Below are 24,886 nucleotides of genomic sequence, written 5' to 3' on the forward strand. Positions count from 1 at the left end.
CATAGCCATACTCGGTTCAACTAAAGTTGGAGAGACAGTCGCCCGCAAGCCACCTATGTGCAAAGCACGTCGGGGGAACCGGTCTCGCGTAAGCGTACGCGTAATGTTGGTCCGGGTCGTCTCGTCCAACAATACCGCTGAACCAAAGTATGAAATGCTGGTAGGCAGTATGACTTATATCGCCCACAACTCACTTGTGTTCTACTCGTGCATATAACATCAACATATAAAACCAGGCTCGGATGCCACTGTTGGGGAACGCAGTAATTTCAAAAAATTTCCTACGCACACGCAAGATCATGGTGATGCATAGCAACGAGAGGGGAGAGTGTTGTCTACGTACCCACGCAGACCGACTGCGGAAGCGTTGATGCAACGTAGAGGAAGTAGTCGTACGTCTTCCCGATCCGACCGATCCAAGCACCGTTACTCCGGCACCTCCGAGTTCTTAGCACACATACAGCTCGATGACAATCCCCGGGCTCCGATCCAGCAAAGCGTCGGGGAGGAGTTCCGTCATCACGACGGCGTGGTGACGATCTTGATGTTCTACCATCGCAGGGCTTCGCCTAAGCATCGCTACAATATGATCGAGGTGGAATATGGTGGCAGGGGGCACCGCACACGGCTAAGGAACGATCTCAAGGATCAACTTGTGTGTCCTAGGGTGCCCCCTGCCTCCGTATATAAAGGAGCCAAGGGGGAGGGGGCGGCCGGCCAAGGAGGGTGCGCCAAGGGAGTCCTACTCCCTCTGGGAGTAGGACCCCCCCCCCCCCCAATCCTAGTTGGAATAGGATTCCTCGAGGGGGGAAAGAGAGAGAGGGGGCCGACCACCTCTCCTTGTCCTAATAGGACTAGGGGAGGGGGGAGGCGCGCGGCCCACCTTGGGCTGCCCTTTCTCCTTTCCACTAAAGCCCACTAAGGCCCATATAGCTCCCGGGGGGTTCCGATAACCTCCCGGTACTCCGGTAAAATCCCGATTTCACCCGGAACACTTCCGATATCCAAACATAGGCTTCCAATATATCAATCTTTATGTCTCGACCATTTCGAGACTCCTTGTCATGTCCATGATCACATCCGGGACTCCGAACAATCTTCGGTACATCAAAATGCATAAACTCATAATAACTGTCATCGTAACGTTAAGCGTGCGGACCCTACGGTTCGAGAACAATGTAGACATGACCGAGACACGTCTCCGGTCAATAACCAATAGCGGGACCTGGATGCCCATATTGGCTCCTACATATTCTACGAAGATCTTTATCGGTCAGACCGCATAACAACATACGTTGTTCCCTTTGTCATCGGTATGTTACTTACCCGAGATTCGATCGTCGGTATCCAATACCTAGTTCAATCTCGTTACCGGCAAGTCTCTTTACTCGTTCCGTAATACATCATTCCGCAACTAACTCATTAGTTGCAATGCTTGCAAGGCTTATGTGATGTGCATTACCGAGAGGGCCCAGAGATACCTCTCCGACAATCGGAGTGACAAATCCTATTCTTGAAATACGCCAACCCAACATCTACCATTGGAGACACCTGTAGAGCTCCTTTATAATCACCCAGTTACGTTGTGACGTTTGGTAGCACACAAAGTGTTCCTTCGGCAAACGGGAGTTGCATAATCTCATAGTCATAGGAACATGCATAAGTCATGAAGAAAGCAATAGCAACATACTAAACGATCGGGTGCTAAGCTAATGGAATGGGTCATGTCAATCAGATCATTCAACTTATGATGTGACCTCGTTAATCAAATAGCAACACTTTGTTCATGGTTAGGAAACATAACCATCTTTGATCAACGAGCTAGTCAAGTAGAGGCATACTAGTGACACTAAGTTTGTCTATGTATTCACACATGTATTATGTTTCCGGTTAATACAATTCTAGCATGAATAATAAACATTTATCATGATATAAGGAAATAAATAATAACTTTATTATTGCCTCTAGGGCATATTTCCTTCAGCTCATGCTAGGGAGACCTTATTTAGAACATCGGTATGGCCGTCAATGAGATGATGCCATGGGAAATTAAAAAAACACATCCCAAACTAAAGAGCTGAAGCAGGGAGCCAAGGTCACCTGTATCCTCGTGTTGTTGGTGCAGAAGGCTCCAGGTCCTCGCCGCTGAGAAAAGGAGGAAAACAATTGTCTCCCTTATCGCCTTTCAAGCCGCGGAGAAAAGGAGGAGAACAGTTATCTCCCTTATTGCCTTTCGATTGAACGAGCGGTGGTTGAAGATGTCATATGTGATCCAAAGGACTTTGACAGGCAGCATATGGACTTAGGTCAACACGCACGATATGATACAAAACCTACAAATATACAACCCAACTGACCAGAGGATTTGTTGTCAACAATAACAAGCAACCGGCGCCAGCTCCATGCTGCTTACAGTATAGTGCTTTAGTGCTTGTCTTGCGTTGGCCACTTGTTAGATTTCCCTTGTTATAATTAGTCTAACTAGGTTTCAGAGAGGTCACTTGATAAATACAGAGTACATCAGTTAGCATTACCGCGGGTGTTGAGTGATACGAACCCTTAATTTCATTGTGACAATCTTATAGTCATGGAACAACCACACCACTGCTTAGCATCAAAGGAAGAAAAACAAAGACATTATCACTGCAAAGTGAAGCCCTGTAGATTGTCATGTGTGTCTTTTAAGCAAGCAAAGCGATCACAGGTGGGAGAAATGCACACTATTGAAATCTGTTAGGAGCTAGGGTCCGGGCTCCTCTAGGTCGTAGGTGGTAGGGAAAGGAGGGAGCGGGGCGTGGGCTAGAACGCGGCGGCCGGCGGCGAGGCGCCGTCCTTGCGGCTGGGTGGCGGCGGCGCAGGAGAGAGAGAGGCTAGGGTTTAGGGTTCCGGCTCCTCTGGGAGCCGGGCAATAGAATAGTCTTATTGCTTAATCCTCAAAATAGTCTTACAACTTGTATATATAATCGTAATCTGAAAATAAACTAAGATAACTTGGGCCTTAAGCCTGCCCAGTGGGCCCTCGGTGGCCATAGACCTGGCCGGTCATAACATCTCTCCCCGCCTGCGCAAACAGCTCGTCCTCGAGCTGAAAGTCGGGGTAGTGCTGGCGGAACTCCTCGCGTTGCTCCCAAGTAGCGTCCTCCTCTGGTAGTCCAGCCCACCGAATCAACACGTACCAGGAGCCTCGGCGTAGCTGAGCCTTCAGCGCCTTCTCCGGTGCAGGAAGGAGACGCCCGTCCGCGAGTGGCGGAAGCGCCGGTGGTGCCGCGGGTGGATCGCCGCGAAAAGGCTTGAGCAGCCCGACATGGAAGACATCATGGATCCGTGCACCTGCTGGAAGCTGAAGACGGTACGCCACTTTGCCAATGCGTTCCAGGATAGCAAAGGGACTGGCATAGCGAGGACCGAGCTTCTTCCTCGCACGGGGGTCCAACGACTGTGTAGAGCGATGAAGTAGACGCAGCCAGACCCAATCACCCACCGCGAACTCCGCCTGACGATGGTGGCCATCATAGTATCGTTTGGCCAACTGCTGGGCCTGGAGGAGTCGTTGCTGGACCTCCGCGAGCATCTCATCACGGCTCCTCAAAAGAGCCCCGGCTGCCTCGGTCCACGCCGAGGCTGGATCAACCGGCAGAATCGGCGGGGCGGCCGGCCATACACCACCTCAAAGGGCGTAGCACGGAGGGCGGAGTGGTAAGAGGTGTTGTAGCAGTACTCCGCCCACGAGAGCCAGTCCACCCATGCGCGAGGGCGATCACCTGTAACACAACGCAAATACATGGCAATCACCTTGTTAACGATCTCAGACTGGCCGTCTGTCTGAGGGTGGAAGGCGGTACTCAGGCGGAGCTTCACGCCTGCCAGTCGGAAGAGGTCGCGCCATACATGACCCGTGAACACAGGATCTCGATCACTGACGATCGAAGAAGGGAACCCATGGAGACGGACAATGCCATCGAAGAAGGCCCGCGCGACAGATGCCGCTGAATATGGATGGCCAAGGGCGATGAAATGAGCATACTTGGAGAAGCGGTCGACCACCGTGAGAATGACGGACTTGCCGCCCACCTTGGGAAGGCCCTCGATGAAGTCCATGGAGATGTCCGCCCAAACCTGAGATGGGACCTCCAAGGGCTGAAGCATACCAGCTGGTCGCAGGGTCTCCGTTTTGTTGCGCTGGCACGTCACACAAGACCGTACCCAGTCGCGGACCAGGGCACGATCACCTAGAATGTAGAAGTCGGCGCAGAGGCGATGTAGCGTCTTCTGCATGCCCTCATGGCCCGCCGAGTGGGCGAGACGCAGCACCTGCTGACGAAGATCGTCGTGGTCTGAAACGAAGACGCGGCGCTCGTGGAGAAGCAGGCCGTCGGCTAGACGCCACGGCTCCTCTAGCTCGCCCGCCGCCAGCTGCTGCTGCAGGAGGAGGGCATCGGCCGCGGCAGCGTTCGCCCGACGAATGTCGGTGTAGAGGGCGAAAGAGGGCCCGGTGATGATGCAGAAGGCAGCCCCTTCCGCCACACCATCGTCCACATCGGCGTCACACCAAGATAGGGCATCGGCGACGGTGTTGAGGCGACCCGGCCGGTACTCGACGGTAAAATCAAAGCCAAAGAGTTTACTGATCCACTGGTGCTGGGGAACCGTCGAGAGCCTCTGATCCAGCATGAACTTGAGGCTGTAGTGGTCCGTGCGGATCCGGAAGGAACGGCCCCAAAGATAGGGCCGCCAATGGCGTACTGCCTTCACCAAGCCAATGAGCTTATGCTCATACGCCGCCAATTTAAGATGGCGAGCAGCAAAGGGGCGGCTGAAGAAGGCGAGGGGTCCATTGCCCTGGTGCAGGACCGCACCAAACCCCGCACCGGAAGCGTCACAGTCGACGGTGAAGGGAGGGTCGAAGTCCGGCATCTGCAGTACGGGCCCCGTCGTGAGGGCCCCCTTGAGGGCCTCGAACGCTGAAGTGGCCTCCGTATCCCAAGAGAAGGCGTCGCGGCGGAGGAGACGCGTGAGCGGAGCCGCGATAAGGCCAAACTCCCGGATGAACATCCGGTAGTACCCGGCAAGACCAAGGAAGCCGCGAAGAGCCCGCGGAGACTGCAGAATGGGCCAGGCGGCGACGGCCACCACCTTGTCGGCGTCCATGGCCACACCCTCGGCCGAGATGACGTGGCCGAGGTAAGCGACCGAAGGTGTCCCGAACGAGCACTTCGAGCGCTTAAGATGAAGATGATGCGCCTGAAGCTCGTTGAAGACGATGGCCACATGCTGGAGGTGCTCTGCCCAAGAGGCGCTGTAGATAAGAATGTCATCAAAGAAAACGAGCACAAACCGACGTAAGTAGGGCCGGAGGACATCGTTCATCAAGGCCTGAAATGTCGTCGGGGCATTGGCGAGGCCAAAGGGCATCACCAAGAACTCGAAGTGGCCATGATGGGTCCGGAACGCCGTCTTGGCGATGTCGTCGGGATGCATGCGCACCTGATGATACCCCGACCGAAGGTCCAGTTTGGTGAAGAAGCGCGCACCATGTAGCTCATCCAGGAGTTCATCGACCACCGGAATAGGAAACTTATCCTTAAGTGTGAGAGCATTAAGGGCGCGGTAGTCGATGCAGATGCGCCAAGTGCCGTCCGACTTACGTACGAGGAGGACCGGCGCCGTAAAGGGTGATGTAGAGATACGGATAATGCCCGCGGAAAGCATGATGGCGCACTGCCACTCCAACTCGTCCTTCTGCAACTGAGGGTACCGGTAGGGCCGTACTGCCACCGGAGCCGAGCCCGGCAGGAGATGAATACGGTGGTCGTAGACCCGGGCCGGCAGAAGGCCCTGGGGTTCCGCAAAAAGATCACCGTGCTGCTGCAGGAGGTGATCCAGCAGCGGATGCTCGACCTCCGTGGTGGCCGCGGCTAGCTGGAGTGGGGGCGACGCCGGGTTGCTGCCAATGCCCTCCCACCGGATGCGGCGGCCGAGGCGCCAGAAGGTCATCGTCAGGGCGTCGAAGTCCCAAAGGATGGGACCGAGAGTCCGCAAAAAGTCGACGCCGAGGATGAAGTCGAAGCAGCCCAAGTCGATGCTGGCACATGTGATGGTGAAGTGCTCGTCGCTGATAGTAATGGGAACGTCCCAAGCGAGCCCATGGCATCGGAGGCGGTCGCCATTAGCGACGGTGACCCGCAGCTGCTCCCCTCCCGTCGGCTGTAGGGCAAGGCGCCGCATAGTAGCCTCCGGAAGGAAGTTATGTGTAGATCCCGTGTCTAAGAGAGCCACCAGAGTCTCGCCATGGATCGTGACCGGAATAAGCATAGTCCGCTCATTGCGGATGCCAGCCAACGCGTGGAGGGAGACGACAAGGGCCGTAGCCGGCGCGGGCGCGGTCGCCGGCGCGACCTCGGCGGCGGCTGGGTCGCCGAGTCCATCGTCGGTGGCAGCGTCCTCGGTCTCGTCGACTATCTCCAAGTAGAAGAGGCGTGGGCAGACATGGCCCGGGGCATAGGGCGCATCACAGTTAAAGCACAGCCCCAGGCGGCGGCGCTTGAGCTGCTCGGCCTGCGAGAGGCGCCGGAAGGGCCGCGTCGCGGCCGGAGTGGCCGTCGGTGAGGCGGCTGCAGAAGCTGGTGTGGCCGGCGGTGGTCGTGGAGGCACTCGGCTCCCCCGAGGTGGTGCGGGCCGTGTTAAGGCCTGGCCACGCTGCTCGAACGCCCGAGCGTAGTACATGGCCGTCTGCAGGTCCTGGGGTCCCTTCATCTCGACGTCCACGCGGATGTGGTCGGGAAGGCCGCCGACGAAGAGCTCAGCCCGCTGTAGTGCTGTCACCCCCGGTGCGTGACACGCCAGAGCCTGGAAGCGGTCGGTGAAATCCTGGACCGTGGAGGTGAAGGGTAGGCGGCCCAGCTCGGACAAGCGGCTGCCGCGCCGTGGTGGACCGAAGCGAAGGAGACACAGCTCGCGGAAACGATCCCAGGGGGGCATGCCGCCCTCGTCCTGCTCGAGGGCGTAGTACCATGTCTGGGCGGCACCCCGGAGGTGGTATGACGCGAGCCAAGTGCGCTTGGACGCGGGTGTGCGCTGCCCCCAGAAGAACTGATCACACTGGTTTAACCAGTTAAGAGGGTCCTCCGAGCCATCATACGTGGCAAAGTCAATCCGGGTAAAGCGAGGTGGTGTCGGGGTTGCGCCAGTGCCCACCGGTTCATCGATGCGAAGGGCCGAGGACGGCGCGCCGAACTGTAGCGTGGGCACCGCCGGTTCGCCGGCCTCCGTGTAGACCGGCGGTGGCGACGTTCCGGTGAGCCAAGCCGGAATCGAAGAGGGCGACGGTGGAAACCGCACCTGCTGGATCGGAAGCCCCCCGGAAGGGCCCTGACTCAGGCCGGCGGTAGGCGATGGACACGGCGTGGGGGCCGGCGCAGCCGGCGCGGAGGGGCCGGGGCAGACCAGACCGGCCACGGGGTTGGGGCGGACGCGGCCGATGCCGCGGGTGCTGGCGCGGGCCAGTGTGGCCAGGCCGGCGCTGGAGCGGCCGGCTGTTGTAGCGCCGGGTAGCCGCCGGCGAGCGCGGCCGGCACCGAGTACCACGGGAGCGTCGGAGCCCGGAGGGCGCATGCGGAGGGGGCGGCTGTGGCGGTCCGTATGGGCTGGCCAGGAAGAGCCGGATGCCCTGGACCGCGACGACCAAGTCGTTGAGGACCCCCGCCATGGCCTCCGGGGTGTAGTGGGCCGGTAGAGTTGATGGCGACGGCGGCGTAGTGGTGATGGGGGCCGGCGGATGGCCGGGTGACGCGCCAGGGATGAGGTCCAGCGACGCAGACGGGAGGACCAGCGACCCCGTGGCGAGGGGCGCTGACGCGGCGGCGGTGGTCACGGGCAGCGACGGCGATGGTGGTGAGGATGACATGGTCGAACCAGAGCTGACTGATACCAAGGTGTTAGGAGCTAGGGTTCGGACTCCTCTAGGTCGTAGGTGGTAGGGAAAGGAGGGAGCGAGGCGTGGGCTAGAACGCGGTGGCCGGCGGCGAGGCGCCGTCCTTGCGGCTGGGTGGCGGCGGCGCAGGAGAGAGAGGGGCTTGGGTTTAGGGTTCCGGCTCCTCTGGGAGCCGGGTAATAGAATAGTCTTATTGCTTAATCCTCAAAATAGTCTTACAACTTGTATATATAATCATAATCTGAAAATAAACTAAGATAACTAGGGCCTTAAGCCTGCCCAGTGGGCCCCCGGCGGCCATAGACCTGGCCGGTCATAACAAAATCACAAACCACTATGGACTCAAGAATGCTGGTCAGATTACAGCTCCGTCAAATCTGTCTCAAAAATGGTGATGCAGAACAAAATGTATTTCCGTTATGCTAAGTAATGGAAAGGGGTCAAAAAGCTCTGTCAAATCTGAAGAAAAAGGGACAAAAGATCAGAGAGAGAAAATTTCCCACCCAGTTTGTGCATATTCAAGATTTCACGAGGAACAAATTATCGTTACTTCTACTGGTCATCCGAACTTAGTGCCCCGAGGGCACCGTACAGCAGCAACAACAGAGAACCGAGTCCCTCCAGCTGCAGGTTGGTGCTGCTTATATTGTTCTTGCTTTCGTTATCAGTTGACCGTTTTGCCAATAGTCAGACTGTGTCTGTTATAGCAACTCTAACTAATAATTAAGAAAGAAAAATCTGACTTGAAAATACACAACAGCTAGCTTTTAACACAACTGTCGATTTAGAGGAGCTCATAGTTTCAATGCCACGTTCTTAGGCAGTGAAGGTCCACATTGATGTTACACTTAATTAATCGAAACATAGATATGACCACCGCCAGGTGAAGCAATGTAGATCGTGTTGTCTTGTAGCCAAGGCGATCACGTCCTAGAGAACTCCAAGCTATTGAAATCACTGTTACTTCGAATTAGCAATGCCGATCTGAACCTGAACAGATAAGATAAAAGTTTAGGCACCAAAGAAGAGTGTTGCAGAGTAGCATTGTCACATTGGTAGTATTAATCTCAACAGAATCTGAAATATGTGACTGCAAGCACTCGCTTCAGTGTGCTTAGATTGGAATTTGTAACAGAAGTTGGAATGCATAGCGAGACATAGACAAGTCACCACAAAGAAATGAGACGTGAAAAACTTCATAATTGGGACCTTCGTGTTGCAGGAGTTCATATACTACCTTAGTACTAGTATATATGCACCTATCAGTATAACAACCTTCTAACTTAAAAAGAAGAAAGAAACTGGAGGTATTGGCAGCGAGAACAAATATACTAGCTGTCATCTGATATTCTAGTACAGAGATAATGTACAAAAAGGAATGGAAAGAAAACTAGGTGCCCCCTCAAATTCATCTTTACAGAGAACTTGAGTTTCAGTAATTAATAGCATCATCACATTGGTAATATTGATTATTGATCTCAACTAAAATTCAGAACATGTACTCCAAAGACTCTCTTTAGTATGTCAGAATTGTAATTTGCAATAAAGATTGGAATACATGGCCAGACTGAGGCAAGTCAACATAAATAAATGAGTCATGAAAAAAACTTAAGTGGTAATTCCATGTTGCAGGACAGCAGCAGATTATATATTTCCTCCGTCCAGGTTTATTAGGCCCCCTCGTAATTTTGATCAAACTTTGACCATCTATATGATTTTACAAGTTTTAGAGTAGTTGGGCTTTTTTAGAACCGTTCGTTGATGTCGATCTAACGGCAGACAAATACGAAATACTGGGTAGTACTCCGATGAAAGTATGCGAAAGTACTAAAACAAGTGGGACCGGTACTCGTGACAAGGTGGGGACGCGTTTTAATCTAGGGGCAGTTTAGTCCTAGGAAAATTTGCACGCGCCGCCCCTCTCGTCGAATGCATAACCGCCGCCATGGTGCTACACATTCCACAATTACTCATCGGCGGCCATCTCCTCCCTCTCCTCCATGTCCACCGCAGTCATCTCCTCCTTCTTGCCGCTGCAACTTCGCTCCACTCAGGCAACCCCCCCACCCCCACCCCCTCTTCGACGGCAGATCGAGCTGATGGCCGGCGGCGAGAACACCGACTTCGTGCAGATCGCCGGCGGCGACCAGGTCAAGTTGGCCAGGTTGAGGGAGATCCGTTCTTGGTTTGACAACACAAGGCAGATGAGCTGGACGGCAATGGCCACTCTCAAGAATTTGACGAAGAAGGGGAGGGCAAAGCTTTTCCCCCAGCCCGCGCAACCGATTCAGAAGATCGAGATCCTCCTCTGGGCGATGGAGCAGGCCAATTCGTCCAGCGAGTGGACCAGGCGGAGGTGGTGGGCGTTCAGATCCAGGGTAGAGCATCCACTGGATCAGGAACTCACCGTGCACGAGGTGCCGTTGCAGATTGTGCAGCCTCCAACCGAGTCACCGGAGACTTCGAAGCACAAGATGAGGAGGACAATGGTCGCGACCTCGCTTCCCCGCCGTTCTCCACGCTTCCCTCGCCGCTCTCCTCGTCTGAACGGCGGCGGTAGCTATGTTTAGAGTAAGCTTCCCCACTCCTCATCTTTCTACTGCTCGTGCTTACATCATGGTGATACTGATCATAATAGTTCAGAGAGGGAATGCTAGATGGCATTTTAATCTCAATGAATTGCATGAACATTTGAGTACATGGATTTGGAGGATGGATTATGATGTATGTGAACCCTAGGCATCATATGAACCCTAGGAAAAATTAGTAATGTTGTAGTGGTAGACACTGAAATATTTCGGTACACACCGGTAGGCACTGAAATATTTCGGAACTGCCCTAGGCAAAATTTGTAATGTTGTAGTGGTGGACACTGAAATATTTCGGTACACACCGGTAGGCATTGAAATATTTCGGTACTGCCCTAGGCAAAATTTGTAATGTTGTAGTGGTAGACACTGAAATATTTCGGTACACACCGGTAGGCACTGAAATATTTCGTTACTACAATTTCAGTACACACTGATGCACATTGAATTATTTCACTACTGCAGTTTCAGTACACACCGGTACACACTGAAATATTTCAGTACTGCAAATTCTATACAAAGTTGGCATTTTGTCATTTATGTGTGAATTAATCCATGCATCATATGGCCTAACTTTGTACATGAGTTTGGGTCAATTTCATGTCTATTTATTGTTAAAATTATTGTCATGCCATGAAACACAAGACAAGTCACTGACCCAAGCTTGCAAAGATGCCATATCAATGTTGCTGATATGACATATGCATGTTTTCACCTAATCTTGTGTCTGAATTAAAACTGAGCATTTTTTCTTGATGGTATCCATGGATCTAGAACTCCTATGAATTTTCTCATGTTGGATGTTTTGTTCTCCATCATTTGTACTAGCATTCCGTGCGATTAGATGCCATGACAAGACCCCTGGCATATTTATTTTCTTGCCTCCAACATCACATGTGTGTTTTGCAGGAAAAAACCTGGAGTTCACCAGGCTGGCTGAAGTTGTGAGGCTGGGAGGCTGATGGTGCTGCTACTGGCTGATCCTTCTTCTTTCAGTTTTTGTTCGTCATTTCTCAAGCCATTGGACCAGGGCTACTTCCCTATGTGCTGTTAATGTATTAAGTAGTTCCTTCGAATTTGTAGTATTAGTTAGTTTGAATGTGGAAGTACCTTAATTTTTAGGAACGAAATGTTGCTATGTATGACCAAGGGTTTCATACCGTAATCTTTGGATAATTAATTATGTGAACTATTGGATGTGGCGCATAACGAAACACCTCTACCATTGATACTAGTTCAACATGTCGGTCCAATTAGAGACCAGCCACTACCATATAGAACAGCTAGCATTTCATACTACAACCTGGCACGTACAAAACATCACACAGTGGAAGCACATCCCTAAGCACCTTGCATTGTACAAGGTCTTAGAGACAAGCCTCTACCATATATAACAGTTACCATGTCACACTACAGCCTATAAAACATCACACAATGGAATAATCATAGCTAGTAGAGCATTAGGTACCAGTTAATAGTAGTTGCAATCCATCACAAGCAATAGTACCTAGATATGAGTAGATATAGGTACGGTAATACACGACAAGTACTCGCAAACAAGAGCTAACATAACAAGTTCATTTCAGATTGAAACATGGCCCACCGCAGTTCTAAATGAGGTGGATGGTGATCATCATCCTCAAGTCATGGCGACGGGTGTTCGCAACAGTGAGTAGGATGGCCTGTCCTACCCGAAGATTCTTGGCACGAAGGAACTTCTTCCACCCTGCCCTGCTCAAGACAGTGCGACCGTCCGTGTCCACTGCATAGGCACAGCTGGTGATGGAGCCCGTTCTGGTAAGGCGTAGTCCAGTAGCCATGCCTTCTTCGTCCGGGTCGATGCCACAGCTATCAAATAACCTCTTAGGTAATTTCTGAAAACAGTTGACATGATCATATACATTAGTGGAAATAGCAAAACAGTTGACATGATATATGATCATGTCACGTGCAATTATCAACAAAGCATACACTTCAAGACACATATATCATTGGATTCAACACTGAGCATATATATCATCACATCAGTACACTATACGCCAAGCATCAAATTACTACAGTAATTAGGCATATCATTAGATTACTGCGTACACTAAGCATATCATCGCATATTACTACACTACATGCATGTCATAAAATTCTTCACTAAATGAATTCTAAACTAGGCCTCTCATCACAGTACTACAACATGCATATCATATGAACTACTACACTAACTAAGCATGTATATCATGTAATTACCACACTAAGTAACATACCATGATATGCCGTTTAACATTCGTCCTTGTGAGGCGGGTCACGAATGGCTTCCCTAGGTAGTCTTCACGTAGCGGAAGCATGTCCCAGAGGTTGCCGATTTCCTCGTCGCCCAGTCTGAGTCCTTGGGCATACAGGTATTCAACAAGTGGGTTCTCATCATCATCAGAATCGTCATCATCTGAATCAGCACCATCTTCCTCCTCATGAACTTCATCCTCACTATCCGGAATCAAATTTAGATAGATAACAGAAATCCTGGGCCTATCTTTTCTGAAGGAGAAGCTGATCAATTCACCCCCACTAAGACGCATGCGGGCGATGAAACGATCCCAATCATCTCCTCCTATCTGGGTTATCTTTCGCCCCTTCTCAACCTGCATAGTGTATGGGCCCCCAAGAGCATCGAAGGTCACGGTGTCTGCGACGAGCTCATTGAATGCCAATCTCACATTGCATGGTATGATCTATGTAAGATAAAAACAAATAACAGACACAATACATTAGTGGAAATAGCAAAAAAACAAAAAGAATGTACTGTGAGAAGGTTCATATAAATTGTTACCGCTGCAAAAACAAAAGAAGGCTGGAAGTAGATGCCGAACAGCGTGGCAGTAGAAAGGCTGGTCCGGCACCGTGAGTTGCAGCGTCCACATTGTGCTTCCTCCATTCTACACAGAACGTGTTGAACTCTAAGTTGAATTGTACATAATACAATACAAAGATCATACATATAATAAATCATAGTGATAACCTATACTGGCAATGGCCAATCAATCTATTTTCTATCATCTACGTAATAAAGCAATGCCAATGACAATGGCAATGCCCGTCTCATCTAAACCTGGGAATAGTTCGGCATCCAAACTAAAACCAGTCCAATCATTAGCACACATCAAAACCAAACCAATCCAGATATTTTCATTTAGAATCTAGACCAAACCGAACTATACATGCTCGTCATCCAACCCAGTCCAAACCGTTTTCAACTTTTGGATTGAATCCAAAGGTTCAAACCATGGACAAAGCCATACGCGAGGGCACGTCATGAATCTAGATCAGACATGGCGTCAAAGCTCGAGAGAGGCGACGAGCTCCGGCCAGCAACAGCGGCTCTTGGATTTGAAGCAGTAGTAGGTGGTAGTGGTGGCTCAAACTAATTGATTGATTTGGTCTCAAACCATAGAAACTAAATCAAGATCCAATCCAAAAACTAAGTTTCAGTCCAAACAAATCGGCTCAAATCCGCCTCCGTAGGGAGACGCGGTTGGGGAAGGGAAGAAGAGGGGAGATCTCACGTACTTGCCGGAGTTGGCGGCGGCCGCGCACCGGCAGCGAAGAGAGGGGTCGTCGAGAGATGGCGGCGACGGCGGCGGCGCTGGTCGAGAAGGGGAGAAAGAAATATGTGGAGTGGTCGAGATGGGGAGAAAGAAAAATGTGGTACATGTGGTGGCTCGGTTGTGTGGATGACAAGGGGACCCACTTGTGAGACCGATAGCAATTGATGGCAAACCGCAGGAGGTGCACGACCGCGTGCACGACCGCCACGTCCCCACGTGGAATGGGGATGGCCGGGTGGGTGTGTCAAGTCAAATCGGCACCCGCGGATTCTCGGTAAGTCCAAGAGGCAGGAGCAGTGCATTTCTTCCCCAAATCGGGTACAAAACCCTCGTCCTCTCCCCACCCTCTCTTCCTTCCTCACCACCTCACCACCCTCTCCTCCTTCCTCACCACCCTCCTCCCTTCCTACGCCTCCCTCCTCCTGTCTTCGACCGACGATGAAGCGCGGGCGTGAAGATGCGGCGGACGAGCCGGAGGCAGCCATCGGAGCACAGTAGTCTGCTGCCGTTGCTGTAGCCGTGGGTGCAGCGGCTGAGTCCTCCGTAGCGGCGGAAGCTGGCGGTGCAGCGACCGTTGTGCCTGCTCCCGCTGCCATCGCAGCCGTCGAGGCACCCGTCGGCGAGCACAAGGTCGGGGAAGATCTGGAGGAGGAGGAGATGAGAAGGCGTAAGCGCAAGGTGCATGACGAAATCGAAGAGCTCATGGAGGAGAACGCCATAAAGGAGTTCGACCTAGATAGCAGGAAGGGCAGCGACTTCGACGAGGATGCCATCGACGAGCTATCTGAGGTAGTACTCTGTTTTTTGCTCTGTTTTTTTCATGACATTGGGGTTTTTCTTGTAAACTAGATGAGTATCAATTTCACTTGGGTGTGCTAGTTCTACGTATGTAGGATTGTAGGGATCTAGCATAGATCTTCATGTTGGATGTGGATTTTTAAATCTGATTCACATTCTGATTCCAGCAGATACTCTAGTTTTTTTCATGGCATTGGGGTTTGTCTTGTTAACTAGATGAGCATAAGTTTCACAAGAGATACATTAATGAAAGAAGTGGGGTAATGAACCCAAATACAAGAAAATGTTCATGGCAGGGATACATTAATGAAAAAGTGGGTTAAACAATGGATATATGGCAGGATTCTCCATTGGCTTCCCAAGGACAGTGACAAAATGCTGCAGTTCCTGATTCATTTTAGGTTATGTAGATGAATTAATTTGCACACATATTCATATATGATTAGTTTGCACACATGTTCATAGATGATCCATTTGCAAATTCTATACAGATTTCCATTTTGCAAAGGAAGTGATCGCTCCCTTAATAATTATGGGCTGACAGTACATATCCACTGGATACCAAAAAATCAAAACATTTCATCTAGCCAATTTTCCACAGTAATAGATTAGCTGAGTTCTTCTATGTGTACTAATTCACTAATTCACAGGAGGATGACGACGACGTGGACTACAACATGGACAGCAGGCACAGCAAGAGCCGGTACACCCTGAGGCATCTGATTGCTGGGAAGATCAAGTACCGTTTCTTTGGCAAGATTGGGTGCCCTTTCTGTTGCAAGGTGATCGGTGGCGGCATAGATGGCATGATCCAGCATGCCTTCAGCACTGGCAATGGACATGGTAAGAAGCATAAAGCCACTACTCTGGCTAAACATGCTGCCTACGCACGCTTCCTCGAGATTGTCAAAGTCAATGAGCCCTACAACATGCATTGAAGAAGGGAGAGAAGTGATGTGCTGCTAGAGTGCTGCTGCTGCCCCAGGACCGCCGTGTCCTGTTATGTTATGTATGTTTGTTTGTTGTTGGAGTCTAAAACTGATGTCCTATGGTGTGTCTGAACAAATGCTGAGCGGTGGTTGATCTGCCGTTTATGTTAAGAGTTTTCTGCTACTCTGGTTTAGTGTTCCTAGTTGTTAATACTATTTTGGTGATGCATGTTTAAGCCTTGTACAATGCTAGATGCTTAGGGTGGTGCTTAGAAAAATAAACAGGGTATTTCTGAAGCACCAGTGCCTATTTCTACAGGAGAGACGCCTAGTTATGCGTCTACCCTGTACAAATAAACACATGTTCTTAAGAAAAGCCTGGTTTATTTCTATAAGCAACTCCCCTAAGCACCTTGCATTGTACAAGGCCTTAGCAACTCAAGTATCGTACGGTGGTCTATGTTATGGTTGCTGTGTTATTCTGCCGTACGGTGATGCATGCTAGGAACTCTCATAATATGACTATGGTAGTTATAGCTTGGCATGACTATGTTTAGTGTATAACTCAGCATGTTCATGCCATATCTATGAGCAATTACAACTGAACTATGCATTAATTTTTGACAAAATTAAAGCATGCAAATGATTGCCGATTCCACCTATTGCCAAATCAAGCTTTGTACTGATGATGCATTAGATATTGCAATAAGTAGAGGATGCTCATGATTGCCAAAAGTACCTATTTCCACTTTCTAATAAGAACTAAACGTGTATCAAATGATGCTAAAAGTAGAGCATGAGCATGAGAATGTATCAATGCATTAGATATTGCAATAAGTAGAGGATGCTCATGATTGCCAAAAGTACCTATTTCCACTTTCTGATAAGAACAAAACATGTATCAAATGATGCTAGAAGTAGAGCATGAGCATGGGCATGTATGAATTGATGATCAATTGATGCTACCTATTTGTGTTTGAATGGGCTCAATAAAGCTGGTGCTGGTTTATGCTCTCTGCGTGACCGTGATGGTAACGAAGACACTTGGTTGGCTATGGTCTTGCTGTCAAATTTAAGTTTCAGTTCTTTAAGACTCTTTGTTTTTGCTGCTTGCTCGGGATCGACTAGCTTTCTCGGGCGTCCACGTGCTCTCTTCCTTTTGGGGGAGTTGGGTGCACCATTATTGGGGGAGTTGGCTGCATCGGTATCCTTCTGGGAGTTGGATGTGTCAGGTTCATTCGAACCATCGGGATTGTTGACTAATTGTACGTCCTCTTCTGAAGCATCAGGTAGAACTGCTTATTGGGCATCGTACACCTCCTTCTGTATAAGAGAGAGTGCCGCGTTAGTTCTAATCATGAGACTTATGAAATAAATGATATATTCTTCATGTAGCGCTAACCATTATGGGGAACTTATATGATTCGAGACGAAACGCATTGCAATTTGAATGCAGTAAGGCTGTACATATTTTCCACCTGAAAATATCCATCCTTGCCTATATTGGATAACCGACACTGATGTCAGCATAGCTTTCAAGCTAAACAAAGTACAAATTTAAATTAGGCATTCAATTACCTGGTTCAAAATATCGGTCATTTCATCCCCGTTCCATGACAACATGTACTGCAGTGTCCAAACCGCACAGGAAGTCCTGCGATGTTTAGTTAAAGATCAGTAATCTTATTTGTGTACGCACATAATAATTTATGAGGCCATGCGTACCCATCGGTCTGTTGTGGTATGTTCTCATAGCGTTTTTTGGTCCATTTGGCAAAATTGATGTTATTAGCTGGTGATATCAACCCTTTCTTGACAGCTTCGTCAATGCAGAACTGAATCGAGTCCACCTAGGGTACGACGAGTTATACATAGGGTTACGGTACTTTGGGAGCTCATGTTCCATGCGGATCAAAAGAGGCAGCAAGAGAACACTTACAAGAGAATCTTCCTTGGTCATGTCGCAATGATAATTCATGGAGTTCAGAGTCTGAATTTCTTTTTTGTCAAAATTAAACATCATTAGCATCCAATGGTTTTGGTGTACATTGAGTGGGACATGCACCTGCAGTAAATTTGGGTTGGGTTGAGAACCGAAATTTGTCGTGTACAGTGTGTACGTAAACTATGAAAGTGTGGAAAACGTGTACCTTTCGGCGCCCTACAAATTTTCCTGCTACACGAGCTAACCATGAGGCTGCACGTCCAACAGAAACCACCCCCTTCATTTGTAACAGCTTTTCGGTTTCTTGAGGGGATATGATTGAGGTAGTATCATTCTCAATTTGGCTAATGCGAGCATATGCCATAATAACCTGCCAAATTTTCAATCATACAATAATAAGACAGTTGTTGCAGTAATGATGTAGAATAGAGTATAATGGGCTTACATCACCATAAATGTATTTGTCGTCCAAATTTCGCTTCAGATTTTCTGCTGTGAGGGAAATGTCTCCGATTCTAGCTATTTCAATAGGGTCATATGTTCCGCGGATGTAAACGGCTGTCTCTATGTCCTCATCCGTGAACTTGTAATCATTACCAAAGACAGGCTTCATCGGAGTTAATTGTGGTTCCTCATTGTTTTCCGTCACATGTCTTGCACTTGGTGTACTCGAAGTCCCTGTCGTGAATTGGCTAGTCCTAAGAGTTCCTGTCAGGGATGAATTGCACACATTGACTTGATCCTACAATGAACAAAGGTAGTTCACCATTAGTTTGTTAATTTTAGATATTAACGTGTTGGGCCAATTTTGATCACCTGCACGCCTCCTTTCTGTGACACTGATTGTCGGTTCCTTGTAAATTCATATTTTAAGTCCTGTAACAATGCAAACAATAATGAACATGAAGGAACATATTCATAAAAAATACAAAATGCACAGTATGACATACATGGAGTTCCCTCCTTAAGTCTTTAATTTCGTCCTCGGCCTTCGACAACCTAGGATTAGTGCCAGTTTTAGTCTTCATGTCGATCAAGTCTTCACCTAGAGTCTGGTATTTGACATCAAATCTGTGCTCAATTTCCATTAACTTCCTGCATACCTTCTTTTCATGATCAGCAATGCGTGCATTCATGACTTCAACTACCATTTCAATCTGTGTAAACAAAATAAAACCCCGTTGATAACAATAGCTAAATGAATGAGGTTCCATGACACCTATTTGTGATATTGCAAAAACAAATAGTCTTTGGAGTACATACTTGCTGGCTACTAAATTGCTCTCCTTGTGATGGTGCTCGATACGAATCATGTTGATGCACATGTTCATCTTTTTTTCTTGGAAAATTAATAGAATTCTCGGACGGTCGTTGAGGAGCACAAATTTCCATGACAGCCTATTTTTAAAAATATAATGAACCATTAGTACCAAATAAAAAATCGGATATAGAAAGTTCAATTGTAGATAGGTACCAGCCCGTTATGAAGACCTCCTTTCTCGTAAGCATCGCTTCTTAAAGTAGCCATCATTTCGTCCCATCGTGCGATCAATGGAGGGGGTCTAGAAGCATACATTAATCGGCCACTACGCACGTGCTCCCAGTACCAATACTACACAATAAATTAGTTCATCACCATACAGATATGCAACAGAACAATAATTAAAGGACATTAAGTAGTGATCTATCACTAACCTGGAGCGGAATTAGATTTCCTTGTAGATTTACGTGATCTCGATTTCTAAACTTGTGAACGCACTTGAAGAAGTGATTAAGTGTGAAACATCCCCAGTTAAATTTCCGAAGGTTTTCAAGATCTGTAACAAGGTTGAGAAATTTCGAGTCCACATAATGTTGTGCTGTTGGTGCTAGAATAGTACCAATTGCGTACAGAACGAACCGCCTCAGGAAATCGCCGTCTGGGGCTTTGGAAGCTCGGATTGCTGTTTCAAGGTCAGAAATCAAAATTTGCCCATTGTTTGCATAGGCGGTAAACAATTCTATGTCGGTTTGCATTTCCAGATGTGGCTCTATATCCTCCCCTTCTATCGGAATGCCAAATATACCTTGCACGTCCTCTTTTGTTATAGGAATTGGCGTTTTACCGAAGGTAATGGATTGCGTGTCCATATCTATGCTCTTGGCTAGTCTGACCAACATTATGCGCCGTAGAGTCACTTCATGCATCTGGGTTAGACCGCCAAGACTGGTTTCTGATATGATGTACTTTTTGTGGTCTTGTGACAACAGTTTCATGGTTTTTCCGAACCTTGTCTGTGAGCATACTAACTTCATATGACCATGCTTTTCGGCGAGTTCCTGTTACATGCCATTAAATATTACTGAGTACACATGAATTATGTGTATGAAACGATTGTACACAAACAGTAAATTACTTACCGCATCGGTAATTTCGGAGATGGGCTTTTCTCCATTATTAAGGTTCGCATCTGATACTGACATTGCTGCCTCGTATGCAATGATAAAATCAGGCTCAGTTAATCTGAACAAAATTGGAAAATGTATAACAAAATTAGCAGAGAATTAATTTTAACAAAATTAACTGGGTCATTTAACATATGATCCACTTATGGGTTTAAGCACAGAACCTATTTGGGTGCAAAACCTATGAGGGTTCAACAACTAAAGCATCGGCGGACAACGATTATAAAGAGTTACGATCAGCTAATACCTTATCTCGGAGATGGTGCCACCGAGTAGCTGGCGGCGGTTAGTGCGTCGGAAACTATAAGTGCCGGTATAGCGCGGTCGACGGTGCAAAGGAAAAATGGCGCGTTCACGCGAGGAGGAGGCGGCGAGAAGAATACTGACGCCCGAGCCCTCAGATCACGTTGGCGGTGGGCGGCGAGTGCTGGCCGCCGACTCCTGTATTCCGTGGGCGACCGGCGTCTCCGATCTGATCTTGCAGCGGTCGTGGGAGGTGCAGACGGCCCGGGTGGTTAGAATGCGGAGCTGTAATCGCGGGATTTAGGGAGGGGTGGGCCGCGTGAGTTATGTGAGATTTGGATAAATGATATAAAGAAATTACAAGAAAATCTTGTGAACTCGGTGTGGGGTTTACGGGGTTTAGGGTTTAGGGGTTTAGGGTTATTAGGGTTTAGGGGTTTAGGGGTTTAGGGGTTTAGGGTTATCAGGGGTTAGGGTTATCAGGGTTTAGGGTTGAGTGTTTACATGCAAGCCCGGAAATGCGCGTGTCAGAGAACATACTTGCATGTATATGTACTAATGATCCCAAACTTTCTTAATCGCATCCCATGACCACATAGAGAATGAATGCATAATGGTTTCCATGTTGGGCAAAATTTTGAATGTTTTTACGGTTTAGTGGGGGGGGGGTTTAGGGTTATCAGGGTTTAGGGTTTAAGGGTTTTAGGGTTGACGGAACTATGTTTGTCTTACGGTGGACGTAGCACACACACCGGACATTGGTGGAGCGTTGGTCTACAATGGATTCCCTCCGGTAGCATCGATCCGATCCGTTGAATGGCTCGGCCGACAAACTTCGTGCCACATAGAGCATGCATCCATCCACTGGACCGGATCAATGTTGGGTTGGTTTCATACAGGTGAGGAAAGCAGCTAGTGCTTTCGGGGTGTTGACATGCTAGGCCGGAAATGCGCATGTCAGAGATCGTACTTGCATGTATAATCCCAAACTTTTTTCATGGCATCCCATGACCCCATAGAGAATGCATGCATAATGGTTTCCATGTGGGGCGAAAATTTGAATGTTTTTATGGTTTAGTGGGGGGGGGGAGTTAGGGTTATCAGGGTTTAGGGTTTAACGGTTTTAGGGTTGACGGAACTATGTCTGTCTTACGGTGGACGTATCACCCACACCGAACATTGATGGAGCGTTGGTCTACAATGAATTCCCTCCGGTACCATCGATCCGGTCCGTTGACTGGCTCGGCCGACAAACTTCGTGCCACATAGAGCATGCATCCATCCACTGGACCGGATCGATGTTTGGTTGGTTTCATACAGGTGAGGAACCCAGCTAGTGCTTTCGGGGTGTTGACATGCTAGGCCGGAAATGCGCGTGTTAGAGATCGTACTTGCGTGTATAATCCCAAAAATCTTTCATGGCATCCCATGACCACATAGAGAATGCATGCATAATGGTTTCCATGTGGGGCAAAAATTTGAATGTTTTTACGGTTTAGTGGGAGGGGGGGTTAGGGTTATCAGGGTTTAGGGTTTAAGGGTTTTAGGGTTGACGGAACTATGTTTGTCTTACAGTGGACGTATCACACACACCGGACATTGATGGAGCGTTGGTCTACAATGAATTCCCTCCGGTACCATCGATCCGGTCTGTTGACTGGCTTGGCCGACAAACTTCGTGCCACATAGAGCATGCATCCATCCAGTGGACCGGATCGATGTTTGGTTGGTTTCATACAGGTGAGGAACCCAGCTAGTGCTTTCGGGGTGTTGACATGCTAGGCCGGAAATGCGCGTGTCAGAGATCGTACTTGCGTGTATAATCCCAAAAATCTTTCATGGCATCCCATGACCACATAGAGAATGCATGCATAATGGTTTCCATGTGGGGCAAAAATTTGAATGTTTTTACGGTTTAGTGGGAGGGGGGGTTTAGGGTTATCAGGGTTTAGGGTTTAAGGGTTTTAGGGTTGACGGAACTATGTTGTCTTACGGTGGACGTAGCACACACACCGGACATTGATGGAGCGTTGGTCTACAATGGAGTCCCTCCTGTAGCATCGATCTGGTCCGTCGACTGGCTCGGCCGACATACTTCGTGCCACATAGAGCATGCATGCATCCACTGAACCGGATCAATGTTGGGTTGGTTTACATGTACATGTACAGGGACCCGAAATGCGCGCGTCAGAGATCGTACTTGCGTGTACATGTACCATCCGTTCCATCCAGTGGCTGGGCCGACAACCTTCGTGCCACATTGTTCACATTGTCCAATTAACACTTTGTATAGATTTTTTTCGTAAAAAATGAACGAAATAATGCAACTAATCTGAACGTAACGTTTGGCATGTATCAAACCAAGTTGCCACTATTCCTCAAAAAAAAAGAACCCAGTTAGCCACTAATTGCGCCAAACATATCTCCTAATTACGAACGAAAATGGGTTGACAATTATATCTGGAAATTCTTGGACTGAATTTATTGCTCTTCCTTTTTTAGAGAACAATAAGTTAGAATGGTGGGCGGCGGGTTGGCACGGGCACGGCGATGGCTCGGGCTTGTGTGATATGTGGTTCGACCCGCGGTCAGTGCACATGTTTTCGAAGCCCCGGAAAGATCGCGCTCGTTAGAAAAAACTTGCATCGAAGCGCATTACTTCAAAATAACTAATTAACCCTACAATCACGGATATATACCTTCCCATTCTACCGCATATCTACCCTATCCTAACCACCCCCATCTACCTTGTTTCTCCTCACATAACCATCGCCGGGATTGCGCCATCGCTTCTCAAGCGACCACGCCGATGCCGGATTAAAAAGGTCTCCTCCACGGCTTCTCTCATCTTCGATTGCAGTGCTCATTATTTTTTCCATTGATTCGACCAACAAGTAATTTCCGAAGAGATTAGAAAATCCAGCTTTTGCCATAGTTGAGTAGTTCTGGTGTGATTCGAGTACAGGATGTCATGCAAGGGCTTTTTGATTGATAGTTTGTACTAGTTGATCGTACGAACTGATTATGAATATTTTTTCACGGTCATATTGTTTCGAAATAGTTGGATGAGGGTGTGGATACAGTTTTCATACTATGGGTATATGTGCTGCTGTAGGGACCATGGTCTCAGAGTCTTTGCATGAAGCGCGTCGGGAGATCGACTTGAAGGTGCAAAAGGATCGCGCTGAGGTAGATAAGAAACTGAAAAAAGAACGTTCATACGTGGACAGGATGATAAAGGAGGAGCGTGAGGAGTTTTCCCGTAAGATGGCGAAGATGCGTCTTGAGATTGAAGAAAAGTATAAGAGGGATTGTGAGTACATGGAAAAAAAGTTTGTCTTAGGCTACAAGGAAATGCATCAAACGTTGCAGAAGGACCGGAAGCTTGTGGACAGTATTATACAGACAGAGCGAGTCAGGATGGATGCCTATGTGTTGCAGGCACGTGCGGATATGGACAGTAAGCTGCTACAGGAGCGGTCGGACATCGATTATAAGGCCATGCTGGAGAAGGTCCGCTTGGAAGGACATATGTTAGAAGACCGTGCGATCTCACGGCCACCCCGACAACATGTCTTCAATTATTCCCCCCTGTAAGTATCTCGCACCGATTCTATATATTAAGGACCTACGTATTCTATGATACAAACATCTTCAATTTGTGGCAACCTTATGTCGGCGATTGTATGTAGGCTAAGCATCATGAGACGGCACAGTCGCCATTCACTCGAGACATTGCGATAGAGTCACCCGTTCAATGCCACATCAGTCCACCCCAACAACATATCGTCAATTCTCCCCTTGTAAGTACCTCGCAACGATGCATACCCAAGATATGGTATGACCTTTCAAAACTTGTGTGTAAACCCACTATCGACGTTTCATACGCAGGATAAGAAACCTATGATGGCAGAGTCCCCAGTCACACCACATGAAGGATACATTCCACATAACAAGGTGAGAAGGTTTGAGATGGCACAATCCCCAGTCACTCCACATGAAGGATACATTCCACAAAAGCAGGTAACAATGCCGCAATGTTGCTATGCACATAAAAAATTATGTTTGCCCCTTTACTCATTGAATGTATTAACTCTGATGTGAGATACTAGGTGCTGGTCATGGAATTTTTTGTTAGTAGGGATGATGAGATGTCACATGTCCCGAGAGCATACTTTGATGAACACCCGGCAGAAGTCAGAATTTTTGAACCCGCCAAAGTGACCTACGATCTCATTATGAGTGAAATGAGAGATACTTTTGGTTGCAAACTGGGAGCAGAACTATACTACTTCTTACCCGGGTCTGCGTGGAAGCTGCCAGAAGGAATGTTCTTGATTGCAGGACCAGATGATGTACAAAAAATGCTTTCTGATCTGAATGGCAGCAAGACATGTCACCTGTACATTGTG

General features: G+C 48.5%; 1 protein-coding gene, 1 long non-coding RNA gene and 1 pseudogene across 2 annotated transcripts; 1 reads left to right on the forward strand and 2 right to left on the reverse strand.

Annotated features, from left to right (window-relative positions):
- Window positions 1-2,998: 2,998 nt before the first annotated feature.
- Window positions 2,999-7,611, reverse strand: LOC147961875 (uncharacterized; annotated as a pseudogene).
- Window positions 7,612-10,405: 2,794 nt separating this feature from the next.
- On the forward strand, window positions 10,406-11,732 carry LOC147961876 (uncharacterized). The gene is made up of 2 exons (XR_015612426.1): window positions 10,406-10,501; window positions 11,428-11,732. It is a non-coding gene; the product is annotated as an uncharacterized LOC147961876 (long non-coding RNA).
- Window positions 11,733-12,128: 396 nt separating this feature from the next.
- On the reverse strand, window positions 12,129-13,444 carry LOC147961877 (uncharacterized). The gene is made up of 3 exons (XM_087534746.1): window positions 13,340-13,444; window positions 12,777-13,241; window positions 12,129-12,392 (listed from the first exon to the last, which is right to left on the reverse strand). The coding sequence occupies exons 1-3, from the start codon at window positions 13,442-13,444 to the stop codon at window positions 12,129-12,131; spliced, it is 834 nt and encodes a 277-aa protein (XP_087390872.1).
- Between the last annotated feature and the right edge of the window lie 11,442 nt (window positions 13,445-24,886).

Source organism: Triticum urartu, chromosome 7A, assembly GCF_056163025.1.
Source record: "Triticum urartu cultivar PI428250 chromosome 7A, HENAU_Tu73, whole genome shotgun sequence".
NCBI classification, from domain to species: domain Eukaryota; kingdom Viridiplantae; phylum Streptophyta; class Magnoliopsida; order Poales; family Poaceae; genus Triticum; species Triticum urartu.

Bases quoted from the DNA above. Each gene is read 5' to 3' on its own strand.
- LOC147961877 (XM_087534746.1), bottom strand. From the start codon at position 13,444: ATGGAGGAAGCACAATGTGGACGCTGCAACTCACGGTGCCGGACCAGC. The intron at 13,242-13,339 runs GTAACAATTTAT...TATCTTACATAG, and splicing joins CTTCTTTTGTTTTTGCAGCG to ATCATACCATGCAATGTGAG. The intron at 12,393-12,776 runs GTATGTTACTTA...AACTGTTTTCAG, and splicing joins ATGTTAAACGGCATATCATG to AAATTACCTAAGAGGTTATT.